The sequence below is a fragment of the Vespula vulgaris genome, chromosome 5 (assembly GCF_905475345.1).
Source record: "Vespula vulgaris chromosome 5, iyVesVulg1.1, whole genome shotgun sequence".
Lineage (NCBI taxonomy): Eukaryota > Metazoa > Arthropoda > Insecta > Hymenoptera > Vespidae > Vespula > Vespula vulgaris.
The window spans coordinates 1,650,394-1,675,000 of NC_066590.1; the positions used below are offsets into that span (position 1 = coordinate 1,650,394).

At 33.3% G+C, this 24,607-nt stretch overlaps 1 protein-coding gene across 6 annotated transcripts in view; it reads left to right on the plus strand.

Moving 5' to 3' along the window:
- The first annotated feature begins 852 nt into the window (after positions 1-852).
- Positions 853-24,607, plus strand: part of LOC127064186 (alpha-catulin) — a 77,008-nt gene continuing 53,253 nt past the window's right edge. For 2 of the 6 annotated variants that reach the window (XM_050994846.1, XM_050994845.1), the window contains exon 1: positions 853-1,253. Coding sequence is in view for 5 of the 6 variants with exons in the window: in XM_050994845.1 (XP_050850802.1) it covers positions 1,167-1,253 (87 nt within the window). In the remaining variant the exon portion in view is untranslated. Of the gene's footprint in view, positions 1,254-2,215; positions 2,422-13,136; positions 13,195-24,607 lie in introns of those variants that run through there. The other 4 variants (XM_050994843.1, XM_050994844.1, XM_050994847.1 and 1 more) reach the window with 3 other exon arrangements.

Consider the following 24,607-nt stretch of genomic DNA (forward strand, 5'->3'; position numbering starts at 1 on the left):
TGGAATATCTGGGAATATGCGGTTTAACGCACACAAACAGGCCAATCGTCTATTTCAAGAAAGCAAAACATATACCATTAAAGCGTATATATGAAAATAAGGTAGTAGAATTCTTCTCTCTCGAGCTTCTTCTCTCTCATCGCAGATTTCAAGTGGCGCCACTATACGAAACTTATTTTTCATCGAAAACCAGATACGATATTAAGATCGAAAAAATAAAAACCGTCTAACGTAAAAAGATATATTTTAAAAAACGAACATTTCTAACATGAAAACTATTAATTCGAATCTTTCGAATAACCTTCATATCCATTCATAAACTATTCTCCCGAAAGACACGACATATACCTTTTCATTTTTTCGAAAAGATTCATCGCATATCTAAATATAAAAATCACTTTAAAGATAATTGTTTTTCTTTTCTTTTTTTTTTTTTAAGATTGTCCTCGTAACGATAGCCTCCTCACGAAAATCGATGAAAAATTTCTGGGCTTATATCGTCGTCGTTTCTCATAATTAAAATAAACGACGACGTTTGAGGCTCGAACGTACTCTCGTGTCGTAATACTCTTGATACAAATTTACGATATAACAATGCTTAAATAACTTTATTTTCCATAACAGAACGATACCTACGATTTAAAAAGATCATTGGTGGTTGAAACGAAGCGGGATAGGATAAAATAGAAGGGAGATTACAGAGAGCGCCGATAGATGGAGGTGTCGTCGAGCCGAGGGAGCCGGCGTCGCGACGGATGAACGTAGGGGTTTGCGGGGTGTAGGGGGGAGGGAAGACGGTTACACCGGGGAATATAATTTGGTCGGAGTAGCGAATAGTTGCTCGGGCGTCGCCGTCTCGGCGGGCGGCGTCGCTCCGGTAGCGATAGGGCGCGCGCGCGCGCGCCATTTCGTCGTGGTAAAGAGAGAGGAAGAGAGATAGATAGATTGATAGATATACATGTATGTATATATATATATATGCACACATATACACATATATATATGCGTGTATATAGTTAGAGGAGAGAAAGGTAGTAGAGTGATCGCGTCGATTGGAGAAAGAGAGAGAAAGATAGAGGGCAGGAGGTGTGCGCGGGGTGGTGGTGGAGCAACGAACCCTCTCGCCGTGGCTCGAATGTACGGAGCGCCGGAGTTGTGTTCGAATCATGGCGACACCCGACCCCGTAGATCCAGCCACCCTAGAGATTAAGACCCGTAGCATAGAACAGACACTACTCCCACTAGTGAAGCAGGTAAGGACGATCGAGTTGAAACGAGCGAGCGATATATACCATGTATGTATGTGTATATATGTATACGTATACGTATATACGTGCGTACACGTTTGAAATAATTTTTGCAAGAAATTTTATCTTTTATCGTAGGGAGCGTGTGTGCGTGTGCATGTGCGTGTAGAGTATGTGAGAGAGAGAGAGAGAGAGAGAGAGATAGAAAGAGAGAAAACTATCTCGTTCGTATTACGTATATATATATTATATACAAGAAGATCTTTATGTGTCTGCGTGTCGTTCATTTCGTGCTCGATGAGGTTAAGGCCACATCGTGTGTCGTCATTGTCGCTCTCCTTGCTCCTGTTATTACATGTGTATATATATATATATTTGTGTGTGTGTGGCTGTGTGTCGCGTGTGTATGTATCTCATATATCTTGATATCTTTCTTTTTTCCACTTTCATTTCTATTTCTATATATTTTTATTTTTATTGTTGACGTCGCCGTCATCGTCGTCGTCATACGAAAAGCGTAAGAGGAGATCGCACGTTACCTTTCGATCGATCTTTTCGAATCGACGTCGATCATTGTGCGCGCTCGAAACCGTCAACACTCGACACTCGACAAGAAGACGTGCGCACGTCTCCATAGATGCTGGACTTTTGCGAATGCGCCCGCGCGTCTCTATCTCTCTCTCTCCTTCTCATTTACTCTCACTCCTTATATATATATATATATATATATATATATATATATATATATACATATACATATAGTATACGTATATATATACACGTGTAGATAGATGTTTGTGATCTCTGTCATTTTCTCTCTTAGATGAGACACATACAACCTACGTGTGTGTGTGCGTGCAAGTGTGTGTTCAGGGTGAGGGTGAGATAGGGGAGTAAAAGATAGAGTGATATATATATATATATATATATATATATATATATATATATATATTGAGAGAAGGGGAGAAAGAGCCAGACACATCGGTGTTGGATTAAAACGACGAAGATAAACGAACGAAAAGCACGTCTCTTCTCTTTTTCTCAAATGGAGATCGAACGGAAATACTCTTACTGTGATTTCATATTACGTGTGACGTTCGAAAAATTGAGAGAACTTATAGAATTTTTTTCTTGTCTATCCTGGACCTCTAAAGAGAAGATAATCGAAGAGAAGGTATATATATATGTATGAATGTATCTATGCGTCTGTGTGTGTGTGTGTATACGTATGTATGTATTTGACAGCTCGTGGGTCGTGGGTCGCCGGCATGTGCTTCGCTCGTACTACGCGCGCCCTCTTGCGCGTGTTTTCTGTCTCTCTTCGATATATTTCTAGTCACGTGACATCTCCTCCGACATTACGCGCGAATTTTGGAAATTCTCCGTCTCGATATAATCCTTTATTGTTTTCGTTAAAGATATATTCGATCGATGTTATCGTACTGGTAAGTGAATAATTTATTGGTTTAACGTTTCTTCGATCCTTCGTTCGTTTTATTTTTCGTATATTTCGTGCGTTCGTGTTTCGATCAATCTTTTTATCACTTTACTTACTACGTTTGCGACGCGACGAAAAGTATTTCTTGTTTATTATTACAACGTTTTATTTGTAACGAGAAACAGGAAAATTTTGTTTTTATTTAATCTTACGCGTAGTAACGAAGACGCATAGGGTTTAGTTAAATAGGATTTTTTTCATTTGTGGTATTCTGTGTGTGTGTGTGTGTGTGTGTGTGATGTCGAGTGTTACATTTACGAAATTGCTTTAAATACAATTAATCCTTGGCACGGTAGGTTAATATGTGAAACACACATATATATATATATATATATATGACATTAATATGGATTTTTTGAAGATATTTTTTTTTTCTATGAGAAATTTTTGCCGAGATATTCATTAGATAAAATTCCACTTCGGATCGTTATGTCGTAGAAAATAATTTTCTATGGAAGTATTTTCTATGGAAACTAGTCAAGCATACGTAGTTACAAGGAACTACACTTCGCTTTCTTCGTTTCATGAATTATCGATAAAGTTGACTGAGACATACGCAACGGGAACTCGCGCTAGTCTACACGTAACTTCCGTCTTAGTTTAAGAAAATTTCTTCGGAGATTATGTATATTTTTTTTCAAGAAAATCGCGTGCAGTTCTGTTTCGTAGAAGAAAATAAAGAAAGTACTCGAAGATAAATATTCCATAAATTATTTCGCGCGTATTTCGCTGGTAATAAATTTCATTGTAATGATATCTTTTTTTCTTCTTTTTTATTTTATTCTTTTTTCCTTTTCTTTTAACGTTACTAAGCTAACGAATTTTCCATTTTATTAGGATATCGTTCGGGATATTCCTTTTAAGCTCGATTTTCCAAATCTTTATTTATATTACATCTATATAAAATTTCACTCGGCGATTATTTCAAATATTAAAACAGAAGAATTCACATGTTATCTCGATAACTTTTAGAACGTGAGTTTCATATTAAAACGTTACTTTACTTCGGTTGAATCATTATAATAACTTCTTTGAAATATTAATATTCGTGACCGCGTTGAGAATGTAAAATATTCTATGCATAAGATTCGTTGATAAAAAATAATTTCCCGCGTAACTTGGTAAAGAGTGAAACGTGAAAAATGTTGAAAAAGAGATGGCAGTATGTGATCCGATAAAAATTTTTTCTTTTTCTCTATTTTCGCTCTCTCTCTCTCTCTCTCCCTTTCTACACACAGAAAGAGAGAGAGAGAGAGAGAGAGAGAGAGAGAGAGAGAGAGACCATTAAACGTAAAAAGGAAGAAATCTTTTTTCAAAGGCAGAAGAAAATTCTTGCTTGAGGTCAGCTTCCTATAAATCGTCGCCTTGGAAAAGAACGCGATCGAACTTTTCGATAAAGCTTTCTCCATTAAAACTCGTGCGAGAACGAGAACGAAAGAGAGAGAGTGAGACAGAAAGAGAGAGAGAGAGAGAGAGAGAGAGAGAGAGAGAGAGAGGAAGAAAAAGAAAAAAAGAGAGAGAAAGAAAGGGAATTCTTATTCAACGAAGATTTCGATGACTTTAGAAATCTCCTTTTACGATCTTTTTAACTTCGAATATCGTCCACGATTTCGACTATTCTTCGAAAGAAAAGAAAAAGAAAAAAAAAAGAAAGAAAGAAAAGTTTTACGTATTCAGACGTGCGAACTTTTAGACGAATTTTTATTTTTTACAAAGGCGAAAGAAACATTTCGATTTATAAAGGAAAGACAATAATTTCTTTTTGAACATCGAAAAAAATATGTGTCGCTGAAAGAGCCGTGATATTTTTTATTACTTCAATTTTTATTTCTCTTTTAATATTTTTTCTTTTTCTTTCTTTTTTTTTTTTTTCTTTTAATCTACAATTTTTATTATTCTGAACTCATCACGATTGTTTGAATTAACATTTGAAAATACTCTACGAATCAATTTTTTTTCTCTATATTACTTAACTTTTTTCATATTGTTCAAACACAATTGTTCTGTAATATAGAAAGATAAAGAAAGAGAGAGAGAGAGAGAACGATAACTTCTTTTATAATTCATATGTAATTACGCTATATCGCTAGCAATCTCTATAGATATTCGAAATAAAAAATCAATTCAATTTGTGATACGAATTAACAATTAATTTTCTGACGAGCGGGCGAAGCAAGTTCCGTAAAAAAGGGAGGAACGAAAAAAAAAGAGAAGAACAAGAAAAAAAGAAAAAACATTCGATAGAAAAATGCATAGAACGAGAAAGAAGTTATATGTAATGGGCGCTTTTTATACGGGATCGATTAATTTCGATTTAATTGCTTGGAATACACGCACGAACAGTTCTGCTCATGGCGTTTTCTCATCGTCACGTTCCCCTATTATTACTATTATTATTCTTATTATTATTTTCTTTTTCCTTTCATCTTTTCCTTTTAATCACGACACCTTTAAGATTGAATCGATCTTTCTTTCAAAGAACGTTTTAGGTTTTGTTACAGGTAACGCGAAAATTGCGTGCATGCATATATGCATTATTCACTTATACGTAGTCATCTTATACACACACATATGTATATGTATATATATATATATATATATGTACATGTGTACATACACAGATAGGCTTCTACTCTTTAATACTTAGCGTTTAATATGTCTCCTTACATTAAAGCAAGGGAAAAGGGGTATTGTAAGGGGGTGAAGAAGTAGGAAGACAGAACCGATCGTTACGGTCTACAGCCACTTGTTAGAGCATCGTCGTCTCTTCTGCTTGTCTCGGATCGTCGTCATTGTCGTTGTCGTTGTCGTTGTCGTAGTCGTCGTCGTTGTCCTCCTCGTAATCGTAGTCGTAGTCGTTGAAGCTCCATTTAGTTCGAAAGGATGCCAACCCACGCTCTTCTTTCTCAAGTTCCTTTATCGATCGTTTTACAGATAGATAGATAGATAAATAGATAGATAAATAGATAGATAAATAGATAGGCAATACCTTTTGCTTTACGATCGAATATATCTTTTAGAGAAATTTAACGTAACTCTTTTTCTATCTTCTTCTCTCTCTCTCTCTCTCTCTCTCTCTCTCTCTCTCTCTTTCTCTTTCTCTTTCTTTCGAAACACATTTATCTTCTATTTCAATTCGTCCTTTCTATTCGTCGTTGTACCTCATCGTTTTACTTGGAAAGTATAGTAATCGATTGAACATTCCAATTAAGGTAGCCCTCTGACGCAACCTCAAATTGATCCGATCGTTACCAAGCCAGCTTGTGGTCTTCTTCCCTATCCATCTTTATATATATATATATATATATAGCTGATCGTAAACGTGGTATCACAGAAAATGACCCTAAGGTATTCGCACTCACTAAGCCGTTCTACGATTAGCTTCAAAATCGAATCATTCGATCGCCACAGGGTGTCTTTGTATTTATCCAAAACCAACGTTACGAAACCATCAAACGTATTTCCCATGCAAATCGTTCCGTGATCTCTGGGATTTCAATGAATACTTTAAACGAAGATATCGAAGCTCACGTATTTCGTAACGATCGAGCTTTATTTTCTTTCTTTTCGTTTTCTTTGTTTCTTTATCTTTTCTCGTTTTTCTTTTTCGTTTCGTTTCGTTTCGTTTCGTTTTGTTTCTTTAAGTTTTCTTTTTTCTTTCTTTTTATATCTAATTCAAGGATCGAATTCTCGTGTTACGAATTTGTTGTATCTACAATAAGATAGGCGTTAGATTTTATTTGATTAGAGAAGATCCTTTCGTGTTAACCCGAGAGAATGCGAAAATTAATCTTCTTAGTCTAGAATCTAATGCGATAAGTACGTTCCTTACGAACTAGTGAGATTCTAATACGACTTAGCTAGGAAAGAGAGAGAGAGAGAGAGAGAGAGAGAAAGAAACAGAGAGAGACAGAGAGAGAGAGAGAAAGAAACAGAGAGAGAGAGAGAGAGAGAGAGAGAGAGAGAGAGAGAGAGAGAGAGAGAGAGAGAGAGAGGGAGAGATTATAAATTATGCTTGAAAATTGTCGGAAGCTTAGAAGCCCACCTACTCTGGAATTTCGAGATTAGGTTCTAAGTTAGAGAGAAAGAGAGAGAGAGAGAGAGAGAGAGAGAGAGAGAGAGAGAGAGAGAGAGAGAGAGAGAGGACACATTAGGTTATACGACTTTTGATTATATGGGTCCACATAAATCGTGCCTCGGTTTTCCTTGCCTCCGAACTATACGATGACGATTTGAAATACGTATTCCTATGTAGATTTTACGTACATACATATATACATACACATGCGCGCATAAATACGCTTACAAACGTTTATATATTCTACGTTGTAAAGGAAATTCACGAGAGACCGGACAATTTAATCCATTTACGTTACGAGGATTTAATTTTATCATGAAATTTGTTCCAACATTAGAAATATGTTTATACTCTTGAAGATAAAATCTTTTGGTAAGTTTGAGTTTAATATTTACCAAGTATTATTATAAATATAGAAATCTATTCCTATCCGATAATAATCTATAGCATATAGAAGCAATATATATATATATATATATATATATATATATATATATATATATATATAGTTTCTTTCAATTCCGAGAGAGTAAAGAAAAATTTAATTGCAAAGGGTTAGAAGAAACAGGTCATTGTCGAAGCGATACTCTATAGCGAGTTAATTCTCTGATCGCTTGGATTTGTTCGTAGTTATATGCTACACTGTGTAATCGTTCGAGATTCCTGTTCGAGACAAGATACAGATACTTAACGAATTTCCTAAAATGTAATAATAAGTACATACATACATACATACATACATACATACATACATACATACATACATACATACATACATATATATTAAAGAGAAACGTGATCAAATTTAATTGGATCGTAGATAAATTAAAAAGTTATCGGAATAATTTCTTTTTTCTGTCGATTTTTTCTTTTTTTTCTTTTTTTTTCTCTCTCTCTCTCTCTCTTTTTTTTTAAATCGGATTATTGAATTTCTTTCTTTCTTTTTCCTACATACATATACGATTGAATACGTTACTATTATTCCTGTTAATTTTTTATATATATATATAATTTATATAATATTATACTTATTTCACACCATCCTTTAAATCGCATATGATACGTTGATTTCACGCACGCTTTCGGTCCGCATTCAGACACGAGTCAGAAATCTGACAATTCTCGGCGTTCTCTCTTTCTTCAGGCTCATAGTATCGATCGCGTTCTCATTACTGTATTATTAAATTTTACGGTGCATGTAGAAGAAGCTCGCTTCTTCCATTTGGCTGGCAACGTCAGCCGGTGCAGCCGGATTGCTCCACTTCGAAATCCAATAACTCAAGTTGCTACCTCGCTGACCGTGGCGCCAGTGAATTTTGGAAGTTGGAAGGATATTCGACTTCGTTTGATTAAGAAAATTATTACGAAAGAAGGAATGACGGATATATATATTTTTAATATCACATATATATATATATATACATATATGTAATATAATATATGTAATACAAATATATATATATATAAGATTAATTTTAATCTATAAAATATAAATATATATATATATATATATATATATATATGTATGTATTTTATATGAAATATATATATTTTATATATATATATATAAAATGAAAGAGAGAGAGAGAGAGAGAGAGAGAGAGAGAGAGAGAGAGAGAGAGAGAGAGAGAGAGAGAGAGAAAAAAAGATAGAAAATAGAAAATATTTATCTAGTTTACACACGTAGATAGATTTACAATACATTTTACATTTTATCGACTTCGTCTGTTTAAGAAAATAATTACGAGAGAAGAAATAAGAGAGAAAGAAAAATAAAGTTATAAAATACCAAATATTATTTATACATCTAAATCAAACAGACAGAAAGACAGATTTAGATTTTACATTTTATTAATTAAACAAACACCATTCATTCGGTCCTACGGAATGTTTGATCGAAAACAATTACGCATAACTTGGCATAACGTCAGCAGTTTCTAACATTTGTTTCTAACATTCAACGTTCCAACAGAATTCACGAGAAATTCATACGTTCGTTCGGTCAGGGGCATACACCGTCAGGCAATTTCGAGAAGCTTTCATTTCAAGGTAGAATGCACTTTTCCCATTTCGCAGTCCAGTACTCTGTACGATATATGTAGTATGTCTAGCTCTCTCTCTCTCTCTCTCTCTCTCTCTCTCTGTCTGTCTCTATCTTTGTCTCTGTCTCTGTCTCTGTCTTTTCGACACAGTTGTTTACCTCGTCCGCTTAGAAATTTATAAAGCGGATGAACGCGAAAGGCGGCAATTTTTTTTTTTTAGTACGCCCATACACGTACACACATTCACACATATTCTATTTCTTCTCTCTATCTTTCTCACTCTCTCTTTATTTCAAGTTTTAGATCAGAGCGTTAACATGATTTTTCGTCAAAATTTATCTCGCGTATAAACGTTTTCTTCTTCTTCTTTTTCTTTTTTTTTCCTTTTCTTTCTTTTCTCCTTTCTTTTTCTTCGAATTTGTGTTTACACGTCCATCGTGAAGAATGAGAAAGAGGAAAGAAAAAAGAATTCGCGAAATTATTAATTGAATACAAATAAAATATATTAATTAATCACAAGGAATACGCTTATAAATTTTGCTTTTTGAATTATCCTTTAGGATAAGTGAAAATGAATTTAATTGAATAAATCGAATGTAAACTTTCGGACGAATGGAACGTTAGTTACGTGCTTTGAAATTGTTCTATCGTAAATATGAGAATATCGTAAAAATAGCGTTCGAGAGATACACAATTTTTTTCTTTTTCTCTTTTTCTATTTTTTTTTCTTTTGCTTTTTTTCGGAGTTTTTTTTTTTCATCTTCATTCACCAGGCGACACGATCCAGTCACGTTTCGACGTATATACACGTACCCACGTGTGCTTTATGTTTATACGACGATTCTCAAATACAAAGAGAATGAGCGAGCGAGAGAGTGAGAGAGAGTGAGAGAGAGAGAGAGAGAGAGAGAGAGAGAGAGAGAGAGAGAGAGAGTGTTAAAAAGTGTAAAATAACGAGAAGCGTGAATGTTGATCGTTCGTTTGAAATTAACATCTAAACTTTGAAATATTAAACTGCGTGATAGAAAAAAGGTATAAACTGTATGTTTATCTTTGAAAGATTATAAAATTAAAAAAAGAAAAAAGTATCGGGGAAATCGATCGTTCCTTTCGAGAAAGAAGAGATGAGAAATTCGACGATTTTGAAAGGAAAAGAAAAAAAAAGAGGAGATTAAAAAATGTTTTTAACGAATGAATTTTTAAATTACACATCTTGAATTACAATGAAACATATGAAAAATTTCAATGAATTTTCATTGATCATTTTACATCTAAAAATATATTGATCATTTTATATCATGTAGGTACTATTATAAAATTGGATTAATAATTTAAAACAAAAGAAAAAATGTAAAGAAAATTCAAAGTAATTTCCATTTAGAATATTACTATTGTATAAACACTTTATATATTTTTTATATTTTACATCGTATATCATTACAAATTTAAATAAGAATAATTTAAAAAATTTGACACATAATTCTCGTATTTTCATTATATTTCAATTTATTTATATAAAAAATATATATATATTTTCGTTACCATAGATTTTGTCATACGAAAGAAACATAACAGGACGTTGCGAAATCGTATATTTTATATATATATATTTTTTTATATATCTAATTAAAAAAAATTGTTACGAAAGTTACGTTATCAAAGCGAAGAGAAAAGTATCGTTTTAAATGAATAATTTTTTTCCGGAAGAGAAGAAGAAAAAGAAAAAGAAGAAAAAAGAAGAAGGGAAAAGGCAATATCGAGTGACCGATTTTTTTTTTCTTTTTTTTTCTTTTTTCTTTCATTACTGCAGCAGAATCGTGAAAAAATGGGCCGGATCTTTTTTTCCGACTGATAGGAGATAGAAAATGACTTGGGTGCGTTAGGATCGAGGCTGTCTTGTGGCGTACTCTACGTGGGATAACATGGGTAAGGTAGAGAACGACATTATCGGCCGTCACACTGGCTGACACACTACTATATCCTCTTGTGAAAGGTGAACAATGGTAATTGGTATGAATGATGCTGATATATATATATATATATATATATATATATATATGTGTGTGTGTATGTATGTATGTATGTATATATAGTTACTTATATAGTTACATATATAGTTACGTATATAGTTTCCAGCGTCCATTTTCTAGCTTTACAATGTTCGATTCGGCGAGCGCATTTACCCCATTTATACCAGCTCTCTGAACGGCAGCTTTTGATAGGCTTATCGAAGATAATTAGTCGACTACGAGCCGGAAAAGTTTTCAAATCGCTCGTGTGAATCAGTCAGGTTATTCGATTCCATAACGACTACGAGAGAGGGACTTAGAGCTAACAAGAATGGTATTGTTCAGGATAATTACGTGATAATTTCAACGTACTAGCGTATATACATATTTTTTCATATATAATTTCATAGAATATTTCTTATTATAAAAAAAGAGATGATCTGTATGGATTTGAGTCGATTAATTTTTAGATAATTCCTTCCGAACGGATAGATTGAAATAATAGGTTCTAAGTTAGAAAGAGAGAGAGAGAGAGAGAGAGAGAGAGAGAGAGAGAGAGAGAGAGAGAAAGAAACTAATTATACAATTTTTAAACTTAACAAAATTTTTACAAGAAAAATGATATATATATTTATCTTTCTCAGAGATTCAATAAATATAAGTAATATAACACGCGGTTGCTATCGATCATCGATTATCGCGTGTATCGCGAGCTCGTACACGGGCTCGTTTGAAAAAGATTTATCGGCGCGTGAAACCGTATTAAAAGAAGAGAAAATCGAAGGGAGATACAAGAAGAGAAAAAAGAAGAAAAAAAAAATCGAAAGAAAGGTGACCGTGTCACATGGTGCGTTACTCTTAGGCTAGTGATACGTGTATATACGTGTATATACGTGTACACAGGTACTATTGTACACACTTGCATAAACGCATATTTATAATACACAATAGACACGTAGTATGTATTTACGATCTATGTAGTTCACTCGCTTGAAACGCGGAAAGTTTTCGCAGATTTTTCTTCCGTGTCTTCGTTGCCGCGGTCGATGTAACGTCGAATCGAAAAAAGAAAAAAGAAGAAAGAGAAAGAATAAATAAAAAAGAAAACAAATGGGAAGAGAAGGGAAGGGAAAGGGAAGAGAGGGAAAAAAAATTACTTCGCTCGATCGCGTTACGAACTAGGTCGGAATACATAGAAGACAGAGAGAGAGAGAGAGAGAGAGAGAGAGAGAGAGAGAGAGATAAATAGATGGACAGACAGACAGACAGACAGACAAATAGTTAGAAAGAGAGAGATAAATAAATAGATAGACAGATAAAAAGAGAGAGAAAGAGAGAAACAACCAATAGTTAAAAGCTACTGCATCGTTTGTTCTTTCCAATAACTTTACTTATTCGAAAACACGATTGAAGGTCGTATAAATCGTTTCTACGAATTTCTCGATCGGTATTTCGTCCTCCGACATTTTTATTTAATCTGTTGTGTATGCGGTTGGAATAGGTCGACTCGGAGTTAAGCTCACGATATTTCTTGAATTTTTCTAGTTCTTATTGTTCGAAATATGTGTAAATATGTGTAGAGAGAGAGAGAGAGAGAAAGAGAGAGAGGGAGTGAGAAAGAGTGATATGTAAGTGCATGAATGTTCTTTATCGAATAGTTTCGTTCTTTTTCGAATCTTTCTTGGTCTTCTTCGAGGTCGATATCGAATATCCTTCTCCTTTTATGTGTATAAGTATGTTGTGTATGCGTATTTCCGTGTATGTATGTAGAAGTGTACTTGATCTATATAGAACGTACATACCAGTTATAAATTCTTTCGAAAACGTGTGCATATATACACGTTTAAAACCAGTTTTCGAATATGAAGTAAGATGATGAAAAGAGTTTGGATGGATTCAAGAGTTTCGTCGTCGTCTTCGTTGTCGAACTGATTTTACTTTTTCTTTTTTTTTATTTCTTTTTGGGGATCATAGATCGAACCTGGGAAGAGATGATAAGAGAGAGAGAGAGAGAGAGAGAGAGAGAGAAAGAGCGGGAGAGAGAGAGAGAGCGAGAGAGGGAGAGAGAGAGAGAGAGAGAAAAAAGGAAAGGAAAAGAAAAAGAAGGAAAGACGATAAGTATGCCATGACGTAAAGACAAGAAATAAAATAAAATAAAATTAAATTAAATTAAGAAAAATAAAAAGAAAACCGAAAGAAAGAAACGCGAGGCGAGGTTGTTAAGAAATGTTGTTTTTTCATTGTACGGAATCTATGTTTTAGGCACGTCTTCGAACAAGAAGAATCAATTGAGTTCATAAATATAATGGGTTCTTCCATGGTAAGTTTTTCGTAGGCAGTTATTGGAGAATATCTGTATAATAAATATATATATATACATATATATATGTACACACATATATATATATATATATATATATATATATATATCGCTAATTACATGTGGTGTTGTTTTAGACATTCATTATAGATCATTAGAGGTATTCGACTTTTTTTTATCGTTGTTCTTGTGTGTTCAAATAGCGAGATATCGAAAGGAAAAAAAGAAAAAAAAAAAAGAAAATAATAAGAAGAAAAAGAAAAGGAATAAATAAATAAAAAAATAGTAAATCGATCGACGTTTCTTCCAAAGAACAAAAAATAAAGAAAAAAATATCTATATATATAAAAAATTATTTATATATATATATATATAGAAATGTCTATGTATATATAAATTATATATATACAAATATAAATATATATATGTATATGTATATAATTTTTTATATATATAAAAATGATAGAACAAAAAGAATCATTTTAAAAAGCGCCGATGGTTTATTATTTATTGACATACAGATATACATACTCACATATACGCATACACGCATAGTTATATTAAAAGATATAGTAGCTTTTACCCGCAGATCAGAGCATGAAGTTTTGCTATGAATATTCGAACGGCGCGGTCTATGTACCGCATTTGATGTTGCGTTTCGATATTATATTATAAAATACATATATATAAATATATATACCTATACAACATAACAAACGTACACTTGCAATCGTTAATTGCACATGAGGGAGGAAATGGGGCTTTCTTTCTATCCATTCAATTATCTTTTAATTTATATTTAAATATTATAAGTTATCTCTCGATTTTATTTTACTCTTAAAAATATCAATATAGCATCATTATTGTTCGTACGTATTTATATTGTAATTATTTATAAATAATACTCATCTCAAAAGATAGTTTTATATATATATATAAAATTATTGATTTTATTTGTCTACTATAATAAACAGTTTATATTATAATTATTTTCTTATGTCGTTATCGTAAATTAAATTCTCAATTAATTAATCATTATTATTCATATACATTGAAAACTTTAAATAATGATTATCTAAAGTTTTAATTATTTATAATTAACCATAGAGAATAATCATAGGTATCAGAAATTAATAGAATATACACACACACATACACACACATGTATACGCACAAACACACAAAGATACACTGATACGTTTTACTGTGTAATAGGATCAAAAGGATAACATATGATTGATGGAAAAGGAACCCACGTTATATCCCATTCATGGCAGCAGGTGTACGAATAACGCAATTATTTAGATTATTATTCGATAGAGGACGAGAGAAATAGAAAGAGAGAGAGAGAGAGAGAGATGGAAGAAGACAGAGAGAAAGAGAGAAAACTAAATTAAACAAGAGAGAAAGAGAGAGAAAGAGAGAGATTATAAAGGGCAAATCGAGCTTAAAGTAAACCTTTTCTCGCAAATACAAGATGGAGTAACAGTGGGAGTTGAAAAGAAGATGGAAAAGGAGGTTGAGGGAGGGAAATGTAGGGGAGGAAAACTCGAGATAATTGTAACGATCTAAAGGGTAACTTTTCTGTTCGTTTGGCGAAACGACTAAACGCAAGCTCACAAGCACGTGAAACTTCCCTAATTAAATTTATTTGAGCTTTCGTCTCGAAATTACGTGATAATGCGACTCGTATCACCTCTGCACGTGTACGTATAAACACGTATAAATATATATACACACACACACATATTATATATATATATACTTACGCACAGCATATACAAACAGACACACATTTCAGTATACTGTGCGATAATATCATTCTTATCGCGTATATAAAGCGTACAAGGTTCGTATATTCACGCTCGGGTGAATGAAAAATTACTTTACGAGGGAACAACGTGGAATCGTTGCGGACACTTAATCCGCCATTCGTTGAAATTAATCCTCAGCAATGTCTCTTTCTGTTTTTCTCGTTTACTCTCTCTCTCTCTCTCTCTCCCTATTGTTTTCCTATTCCCTCCAATGGTCGAAGATTATAGCGAATGTTTCTATCGAAAAACCGAAGCGGAGATTTAATTGAGGGAATAAATATTCCTTTGTTTTTTATTTCGTTTTTCGTTTTTGTTCGTTCTTTCTTTTTTCTTTTTTTTTTTTTCTTTTATTCGAAATAAAAAAGCAATATTTATTTTCCATCTTTTATCGTCATTATTTTCGTTCCTTCTTCTTTACCTTTCCTTCATTTTCATAATTCAAAGCGAACGAGGTAGATTTTGTAGCGTTTTATCGAATTTTCTCTTTTATTATTTCTTTCTTTTTATTTTCGTTTGGAAATTCGATAATGGTAACGTCGGTAGTATCAGTTCCAAGTGTCTTGGAGGTATACGGTTCTAGAACAATGCCTTCGACGTGATGTGCGTCCATTACGAGGGGGATGTCGTAAAATAGGATCCATGCTCGTAACTTACAGGAAGTTATACTGTCTTACGTTGCATAAAACACATATCGTCTTGGATGTGGCACACAGACATGATACACGTTACACAGAGTGAAATCCACATTTATATATCTATGTATCTATATTATATATATTATTATATATATGTATATAATACATATCTATGTGTATATATGAGGAAAGAAGTTAGTAAAAAAAGAAAAATGAAATCAATTTCTTCACAGAATCCGATTACTTTCATATTTCAATAACCTAGACGAAATGATTTACAAGATACTGATTTATATTTCTAATATACAGAGACAAGTACACGTATCCGTAAACGTACATACACACATATACACGTGCGTGCACCCACATGCACACACGCATACAATTTATACAACGTTGAAGCTCATAAACGTCATACGTCAGAAACGTTATACGAAATATCATCGTGAATGGACTCGAACGAAATGATTCAACGATCGATCAATGTTATCTGACGTTTCGGATAAGATAAAACGTGCTTTGAGTTAACTAGTTTAATATTTAGATCACTTGAGATCGTCTCTCTACGAGGGATGATTAGTTTTTAGAGATGCCGTCCTGTGTGCTCCGTTTTGCTTAGAACGCATAGAATTGATTATACACGTAATGCTTCTTATATACCGTATATATCGTCATCTGTTTGCTTAAAGATAATACAATAAAGAACAGTAGAATATTTCGTACGTACCATATGAGATAAAGATTTTGTCTTAACGATATTAAGAATTTTCAATATCTCAACATTCGATATTATTTCTCAAATTATACCCGATTATTATATTACGTAATAATTACGACAATGATTATGATCAAATAATTTTGTCGTTGTTCCGAGGATATCTGCGTTTGAATAAAAAAAAAAAGAAAAAAATAATTAACGAATTAAAAAAAAAAATACGTCACTTAAATTTTTAAAAAGAAGGAGAATCCAAATCTCATGGTACGGTGATAGTGGAGGAGAAACGGATGTGGAGAAAAAAAAGAAACATGAAAAAATGAGAAAAAGAGATACAAAAAAAAAAGAAAGAAAAAAGAAAAAGAAAAGAGAAGAGAACAAGAGAAAGAAACTAGATAAACGCGAAGAGAAACGCTTGAAACGATTGAAAAGCTTCTACACTTCTGTGTCACTAGTCTAAGCATGAAAGTAAATGTGTTTTCGGTGTGTTGGTTTAGTGAAAGCTGAATGGTTCTTAGGGGTAGCGATATCACCGGGTTGCTCGGTTCACTGACTCCGAGAGCAGAAGGAGGGGTGGTTTGGGGGAGGACAGGGGGTAGAAGGACGGATTGCGTCGTCGTGTCTCACCCCCTTTTTTTTTTTTTTTGGGCTCCCTTTCTTTTTTTATCTTTTCTGTTTTTCTCGCGAGTCTTTACACAACTCGTCGCGGATTGAATATTAAAAAAAAAAATAAAAAAGAAAAAAAAATCATAAAGATGACGTTATTAACCTTCGATCTTTCTGAGCAGAGAAAAAAGAGATCTTGCTGTTTGATAAAATTGACTTGAATATCTTATTCATTATTTATAAAATGTTTCGAATACGTATTGGAAATTAAGAAGCGCGAGAAGAAGATCGGAGATCAGAACCGATGAAAAAATCGATGTGATTGATTTTTTAATATTTCCTAACATTCAATTATAATTTGACATTAGTTTGATATTTTTTTGTTCCTTTCGTTTCGTCTATTTTTTCTTCTTTCTTTCATTCTTTTTTAGTACTTTTTTTCTGTTTTTTCTTTTTTTTTTTTTTTTTTTTTTTTAATCGATGAGCTTACAGGTATAGTTCAGTTTATAAAGTTGATATCTTCTTTCGAATCGAAAGCCAACGTTTGGCGTTTTTGAAAACAATTAATTCTTTTTTCGATAGTACGATCGCTATTGAATTACCAAAGTTCAAACTACTCGATGAACGACGATTCGTAAACGATAGCCGTTCAAACAGAAATAAAAAAAAAAAGAAAAAAACAGAAAGAAACAATATAGAAAAAAGAGAGAGAGAGAAACAGAGAGAGAGAAAGAGAGAGAAAGAGAGAGAAACAGAGAAGTTAGGTTCAACGAATGTTCGTATTTTCTCGATGTATAAAGGATTTTTCGAACCGTGAGACCACAACGAACACGCGTCGCAGACCGTTTTCCGCTTGTCCATTCTATTTCACAAGAGTCGTTCTTTTTCGTTTTCTTTTTCTCGTTCTCTCTCTCTCTCTCTCTCTCTCTCTCTCTCTATTTTTCTTGTTTTTACTCAGGTCACTATCCTTGTTTCTTTTCCTTTTTTTATCCTTTTCCACTTTTTCCACTTTCTCTCTTTCTCTCTCTTTCTCTCTTTATTTTTTCTTTCTTTCCTTCTTTTTTTTTCTTTCTTTCATCATCGACGTATATATATGTATGTGTGTCTATATCATACATACATATATATATATCTATATACATATGTATATATACGTGGTGTATATACATGCATATACATATATACATATATACATACATACATATATATATATATATATATATATATATATATATATATGTCTACTTCGTCCCTTTTACTTGGTTATTTGCAAACTCTCCCTGATCCTAGAAAGATCATGGCTGTGATCTACGAGGAGGGTTAACCGCAAATACGTTGGCGTTATCGCGTTTACTCCATAAAAACTCTTTTCTCCAGACTCGAGTAAGATAAACGGAGAGAAAGAGAGAGAGAGAGAGAGAGAGAGAGAGAAAGAGAAGGTGGATAGGGATGACAAGGACGTGCAAATAAGTTAGACGAAGAGGATTTATAACGCTCGTTGAAATAACATTTTTTTTCTTCAAAGTGAACGTAAAATTGAACTGAAAATTAGGAAACGAGTTTTTGTAGATGGTAGTTAATGCTCTCTCTTCTTCTTTCTCTCTTTCGTTCTCTCATTTTCGAAATATCTTTTTCCCGTTTATTTCGAATTATTTTTCTTTGCGATCAAACAAAGAAAAAGGAAAATAAAAACACAGATGAAAATCATGGTGATATAGCGGGGGTTAAAGGGTGTTATGAAATTGATAATCTTGCCTGCGTAGAGAATATCGAACGGTCATTTTTTATTGGTTTCGCAATCGAGAATCGTTTAGCGTTGAGCTTTTAATTTATCGTTGTAATTTAATATCGAGTTTTCGTCGTGATAATGTTACACGAGCACCAGCCGGCTATACGCGGGAGGGGAGAACAATATTTTAACGGGTTATAAATCGTGGTTATAACGCATATCACAAGAGAGAGAGAGAGAGAGAGAGAGAGAGAGAGAGAGAGAGAGACAATCCACGAACAGTATGAAAGAATTTTTAGGGATACATTTTTCTGTTCGCTCTTTCTTTCTCTTTCTTCTTCTTTTTCCTTTCTTTCTTTTTTATGAAACGAAAGTTTAACCTGCTAAAGTTTTTACAAAAATATTTGTCACGTTTCAATTCGTACGATTAATTTTCTAAATACATATCCTATATCTGTACAAACTAACGTGTACGTTTCGATACACATAAATATATAGGTATATATATCTACTTATTTAACTATCACTAATCTTTATCCTTCGATTCATTCGTCGTACAAATACGACTCGTTAGCAGATTCTGCGTTACACATGGAAGAACGATGAACACGAGAACCGAGTGTAAAACGTACGTGTAATTTATGTAACCGAAAGTAATGTACATGCCGCATTCGTTTCCTGTAGGTACATACATATAAAAAGACACTTAAACGTACGAACGTACACAAACGTATAGAGATACACACGCACATACGCGTACAGCGATGTTCATACACGCGCACACACACACATATATATATACAGACATACATACGTACACGCTACATGCACACACACTTTCAAAGAAATGGTTTATTGCGTAGAACTAGGAATATAATCGTGCTTGTAAAACCGCAGCTTCCACTACGGTTTATGGTAGAGTAGTAAAACTTTGATCAACCCTCGTTGTTTTCGATCGCAAGGACCAAGGACTTCTTTTATTTATTTTCTTTCTTTTTTTTATTCTGTTTGTTTTCACAAAGTGTGCGACGTTGTTTCGTATTAGTCATTCCAATCGAACGTATTTGTTTATTTACGTAGGATACATTGCTAGGTTTAGGACATTGATTATAAACGTATATATGTATATATGAATATACATGTGTATACGAACACGCGTATGTCGAATATGTCGCGTCATTAATTCAGTCATACGCGAGATATCATGGAGCGGAAAGGTTCGTCGTACTGTGCAGGATACCAAATATATATGTACGTATATATATAATATAATAGAACACACACACACATACACATATATACTTTCATACATACATACATACACGTACACGTTCGAATTTAAACGTTATATTAGGATTCATGAAATCTCATACTACGTAGGAGGATCATGTGTTTCTCGTGATTAGATACATACATACATACACACTATAGATAACCGTTTACTACGATGCAATTCAATTTTCTTCAGATCGTTTGCTTCCGATTTGATCAGCCTTATAGATCACTTAGATATAATTATCGAATCGATTCAATCTCACATGCAATATAACGTAAATTATAAAATATCAGAATTCATTCAAGGATTTCTGATTCGATCGTAATTTTTATTTAATAACGTTTCTCGATCGCTGAAGAGAAGAGAAAGAGAAGAAAAAGAAGAAAAAAGGAAAAGAAAGTCTTATTATAAGGAGCTTCTATTAGTCGTTGATTTCTCAAATATCAACTAAGGCGATTTTCTCGAATTTATCGTATGCACAGAGATACAGGATTCGTGTCTCTTTGTTAAATAAAAGCGTCCGTAATGGCCGCCAGTAGTAGCGTTCTAAATACGATACGACAAGCTTAATGACGTTAGGAGCTCTCGAGTAAACTCGCAATAAGTCAATCGTACGTTTTCCTTCTCTCTCTCTCTCTCTCTCTGTCTCTGTCTCTCTTCTCCCTTTCTCGAATTTCCAAGAAGTAGTAGTAGTAGTTAGTAATAGTATCCTCTTTCATCCTTTTCGAACGTGACTCGTTTCCTCCAATGGGAAAGCTACTTTAGTTTCCTTAGGCTTGCCCGAGTGAGTACGAATGGTTTGTACCAGTCAGAATGAGAGAGTGAGTGAGAGAGAGAAAAAGAGAGAGAGAGAGAGAGAGAAGAAATATATAGATGGACAGATATTTATTCGTTGAATTCTCTGCAATAGAAGAGCGAACAAAAAGGTTTCTAGCTGGACCAAAAGATCTAAGGTGAATTTAAAAATTAATTAAATCCATTGCGAAACCTTTTAGATTAATTTTTCGTTGTTATATCACGAACGTAAAATCGTAATACTCCTTTGTAAAACTACCTGACTAATTGAGATCTTAAAAAATCTCGAGAAAGAAATAATTCAGATTTTAAAAGTCATGTAAACGAGAAATTATGGGCTCATAATTGTGTATCGTTGAGATAAAAATTAAACCGACAAAAAGAAAGAATATAATTAATATAATCTTTTTTTTCTTGCAATTTTGTTTCTAATATAAAATGATAAAATTATAGATACATAGATACATAGATAGATAGATAGATAGGTAGAGAGAGAGAGAGAGAGAGAGAGAGAGAGAGAGAGAGAAATAGATACACATACACGCATATATCGTACAATTCTCTTTTTTTTTTACGAGACTTAGTTCCTGATACCGATTTAATTGATTTAATCATTCATATTTCACATATATATATATATATATATATATATATATATATATATTATATATTATATATGAAATTATTATTTGGAATGTCTAAATGCATTTGTCATTAGGAAATACGTATTAAATCGGCGACATGAACAGACACGGGCCAATGATCATTGAAACGATCGAATGTTCCATTTAATTCCTCGTTAGTCGTAATCCTTTTTCCGATGCTATAAAGATTCGCGCACTGGATCGACTTTAATAGGGTTATCGTTGTATTTACGTGGCATTTTTATAGTGTTTCGTTAGCCACTAATTATCAGAGGATGATCCATCCTATCTTCCAGTACAGATTAGAAAATAATTTTTATGTGTGGTTTCTCTTTTGTGCCTTTTTTTTTATTTCTTTTAAATTCGTAAAAACTTACGAATATTTTTCAGAGAGAGAAAAAAAAATTGTGTATACATATTCGCAGGATGGACTATACATTTCTGGACGATAATTTTGACAGTTAATTACTCTTTTTCGAGATTTTTTAGAATCATTTTTTATTTTTTTTTTTTTGGTCAGATTTATTAGAAGCTACGCGTTTGTTTTGCATCATCCAAAGATATGATACGTTTATGTAATATATATAAAAAAAAATATGATATGTATATGATATAATATGTATATACGACGAAAAGACGAGACCTTTCTTTCTTTTTCCTTTTTTGATTTCTTATTATTACAGTATTAATTTAATCGAAAGCAATCATTTTGGGCGCATCAATATATTCGATCGCCGTTCTCGAACGCGCCATTTTAACGTAGATAGAAAAGGGGTTGAAGCCTTTGGCAAAAGGGGTAGACGAGCGAGACTAATGGACAGGCCAATGGTTCGCGTGACGTTTTTACCAAGAAGCTCGAACACGCATATATCTGTCTTTTATCTCTCTCTCTCTCTCTCTCTCTTTCTATCTTTCTTTCTCTCTTTTATCACGGTTCGAAAAACTCAAGGTTGGAAGATCGAGAAGAAGCTAGAGAAGACATTTTGAAAGAAGATTGGATCGATAGCAAAAAAAAAGATAAAAACGAAAGAAAAAAAAGTCGATCATTTATACTCTTTTCTTTTCGTCCATTTTTTTTCTTTTTCTTTTATATTTCTTTCTTTCTTTTTTGCGTTCATATACGCTTTTGGAAAAAAGAAAAATGGAGACGTTTTTTCTCCAGCAGAAAACCCTTTTCGAAGTTAATGAGATATAGAAAGATGTGGTTCTTTCCTTCCGCATACTATCTCACTCTTTTTCTCTACATCTCTTCTTCTTCCTCTCTCTCTCTCTTTCTTTCTCACATACACACACTTTTAACTTATTCCATTTAAAACGTCTGATCTCCATTAAAAGCATGGATTAGAGCGCGTTGGGTGTAATTTTCGTTATAAGTAAAGGAGAAAGAAGAAAAAAAGAAAGAAAGAAAGAAAGAAAGAAAGAAAGAAAGAAAGAAAGAAAGAGGGGAGAAAAATCGTTGAGAAGATTTTTCTTTCCTTTCTTCACTCCTCCCACCCTTTGCTCATCTCACCCCCTTTATCGACGATATCTATGTATAAGAAATCACGTTGGTCATCGAAGGAGATAAAAAGAAGGAGGAGGAGTTGATCTCGTGATCTGATATCTCTACCACGTTTTTTCATCGTTGATCAATAAATAAAAAAAAAAAGAAAAAAAGAAAGGAAAGAGGAAAGAAAAGGAGAAAAGAGAGAATGGGGGACGAAGAAGAGAACGAAGAGGACGAAGATGAAGATTAAAACGAAGATGAACGTGAAGATGAACGTGAGGATGAACGTGAAGATGAACGTGAAGATAAAGAAGGGCGGAAAATCTTTTGCGGTGTAGAAAAATGAATAGAAATGAAAAGTAGAAAAATGAAAGCAGAGGTGAGCGTTCGTGAAAGAGAAAGAAAAAAGAAAAGGGAAATAGAAAAACAAAAAAAAGGGAGCAACAAAGATGAAAGATGTGCGTACATGCGTAGGAAGGAGGTCGTTGGTATTAGTGAATGAAAGAAGCGGAAGACAATGGCTGGATAAATAGATACCAACCTACCTACCCTACGTACTTACTTACTTACTTACCTTTACTTTTTCTTCCTCTTTTTCTCTTCTCTCTCTCTCTCTCTCTCTCTCTTTTTCTCTTTCTCTTTCTGTCTTTTTCTTCTTCTTCTTTCTTCTTTTTTATCTACGGCAAACAAAGTGTGAGAACGTTCGGTAAACAGGAGAAAGGAGAAAAAGAAAAAAAAAGGAAGAAAAATGGGAAGAGAAGTTGATGTTAATCTTGGGACGATGTTTGAAATAGAGTGAAAGTAGATATAAGTGTGTATAATAATAATGAAAGGGGAGCCAATTGACGGAAGGTTTATTGACGAGACTAGAAGTTTTTCTTTTCTTTTCTTTTTTTCTTTCTTTCTTCCTTCTTTTACTTTAATTTTCCTTAGTAACAGGAGTGAAAAAAGGGAAATGAAAATTTACGAGAATTTCATGGAAAAAGAAGAGTACGTGGAGGAGTTGGTTGGTCGGTTGTTTGGTCACGATTAAGAGAATTCGTAAGAGACTCGTTGTTAAGGTTATCGTTACGTTTAAGAGAAACTCAATGTTAATTAATTCATTGAAAACGTCGGAGTGTCAGTAAATAAGTCCTCGACTCGATTTAACCGTAGAAATAGCAATCGATCGAATCGTACTTAGTTGTATAAGGAAGAGTAATCAACTATAGTTACTTACACGAAAGTATCTTTTGATACTTTCCGATGTACAATATTTACAGTGAATATACGATTTCGAGTTTACTTAGTGACACGAAGTAAGAGATAAGGGAAATAAAGAGATAAGGGAAAGAGACTCGAAGAAAGAGGATGAGGAAGGGGAGGGAAAGAAAGAGGAAGGGAAAAGCGAACAAAAAATTGGGAAAAGAGAGAGAAAGAATGAAAGAGAAAAGAAAAGAGAGATGAAGGAAAAGAAAAAGGAAAAGAAGAAGAAAAAGAATCAAAGATTTTCGACTATCAAACGAGAAAGAAAACAAGAGTAAAGATAAAAATATACAAGGGAAAGAATGAGAAGGAAAGAAGAAAAGAAAGGAAGGAAAGGAAAGGAAAAAACGAAAAGAATAGAAAAAAAAGAAAAAGGAAGGAAGGAAGGAAGGAAGGAAGGAAGGACGTAAACGAGAGGATCTTATCGAAGAAGAAAGAAATAAAAACAAAAGATAAAAATAAAAACAA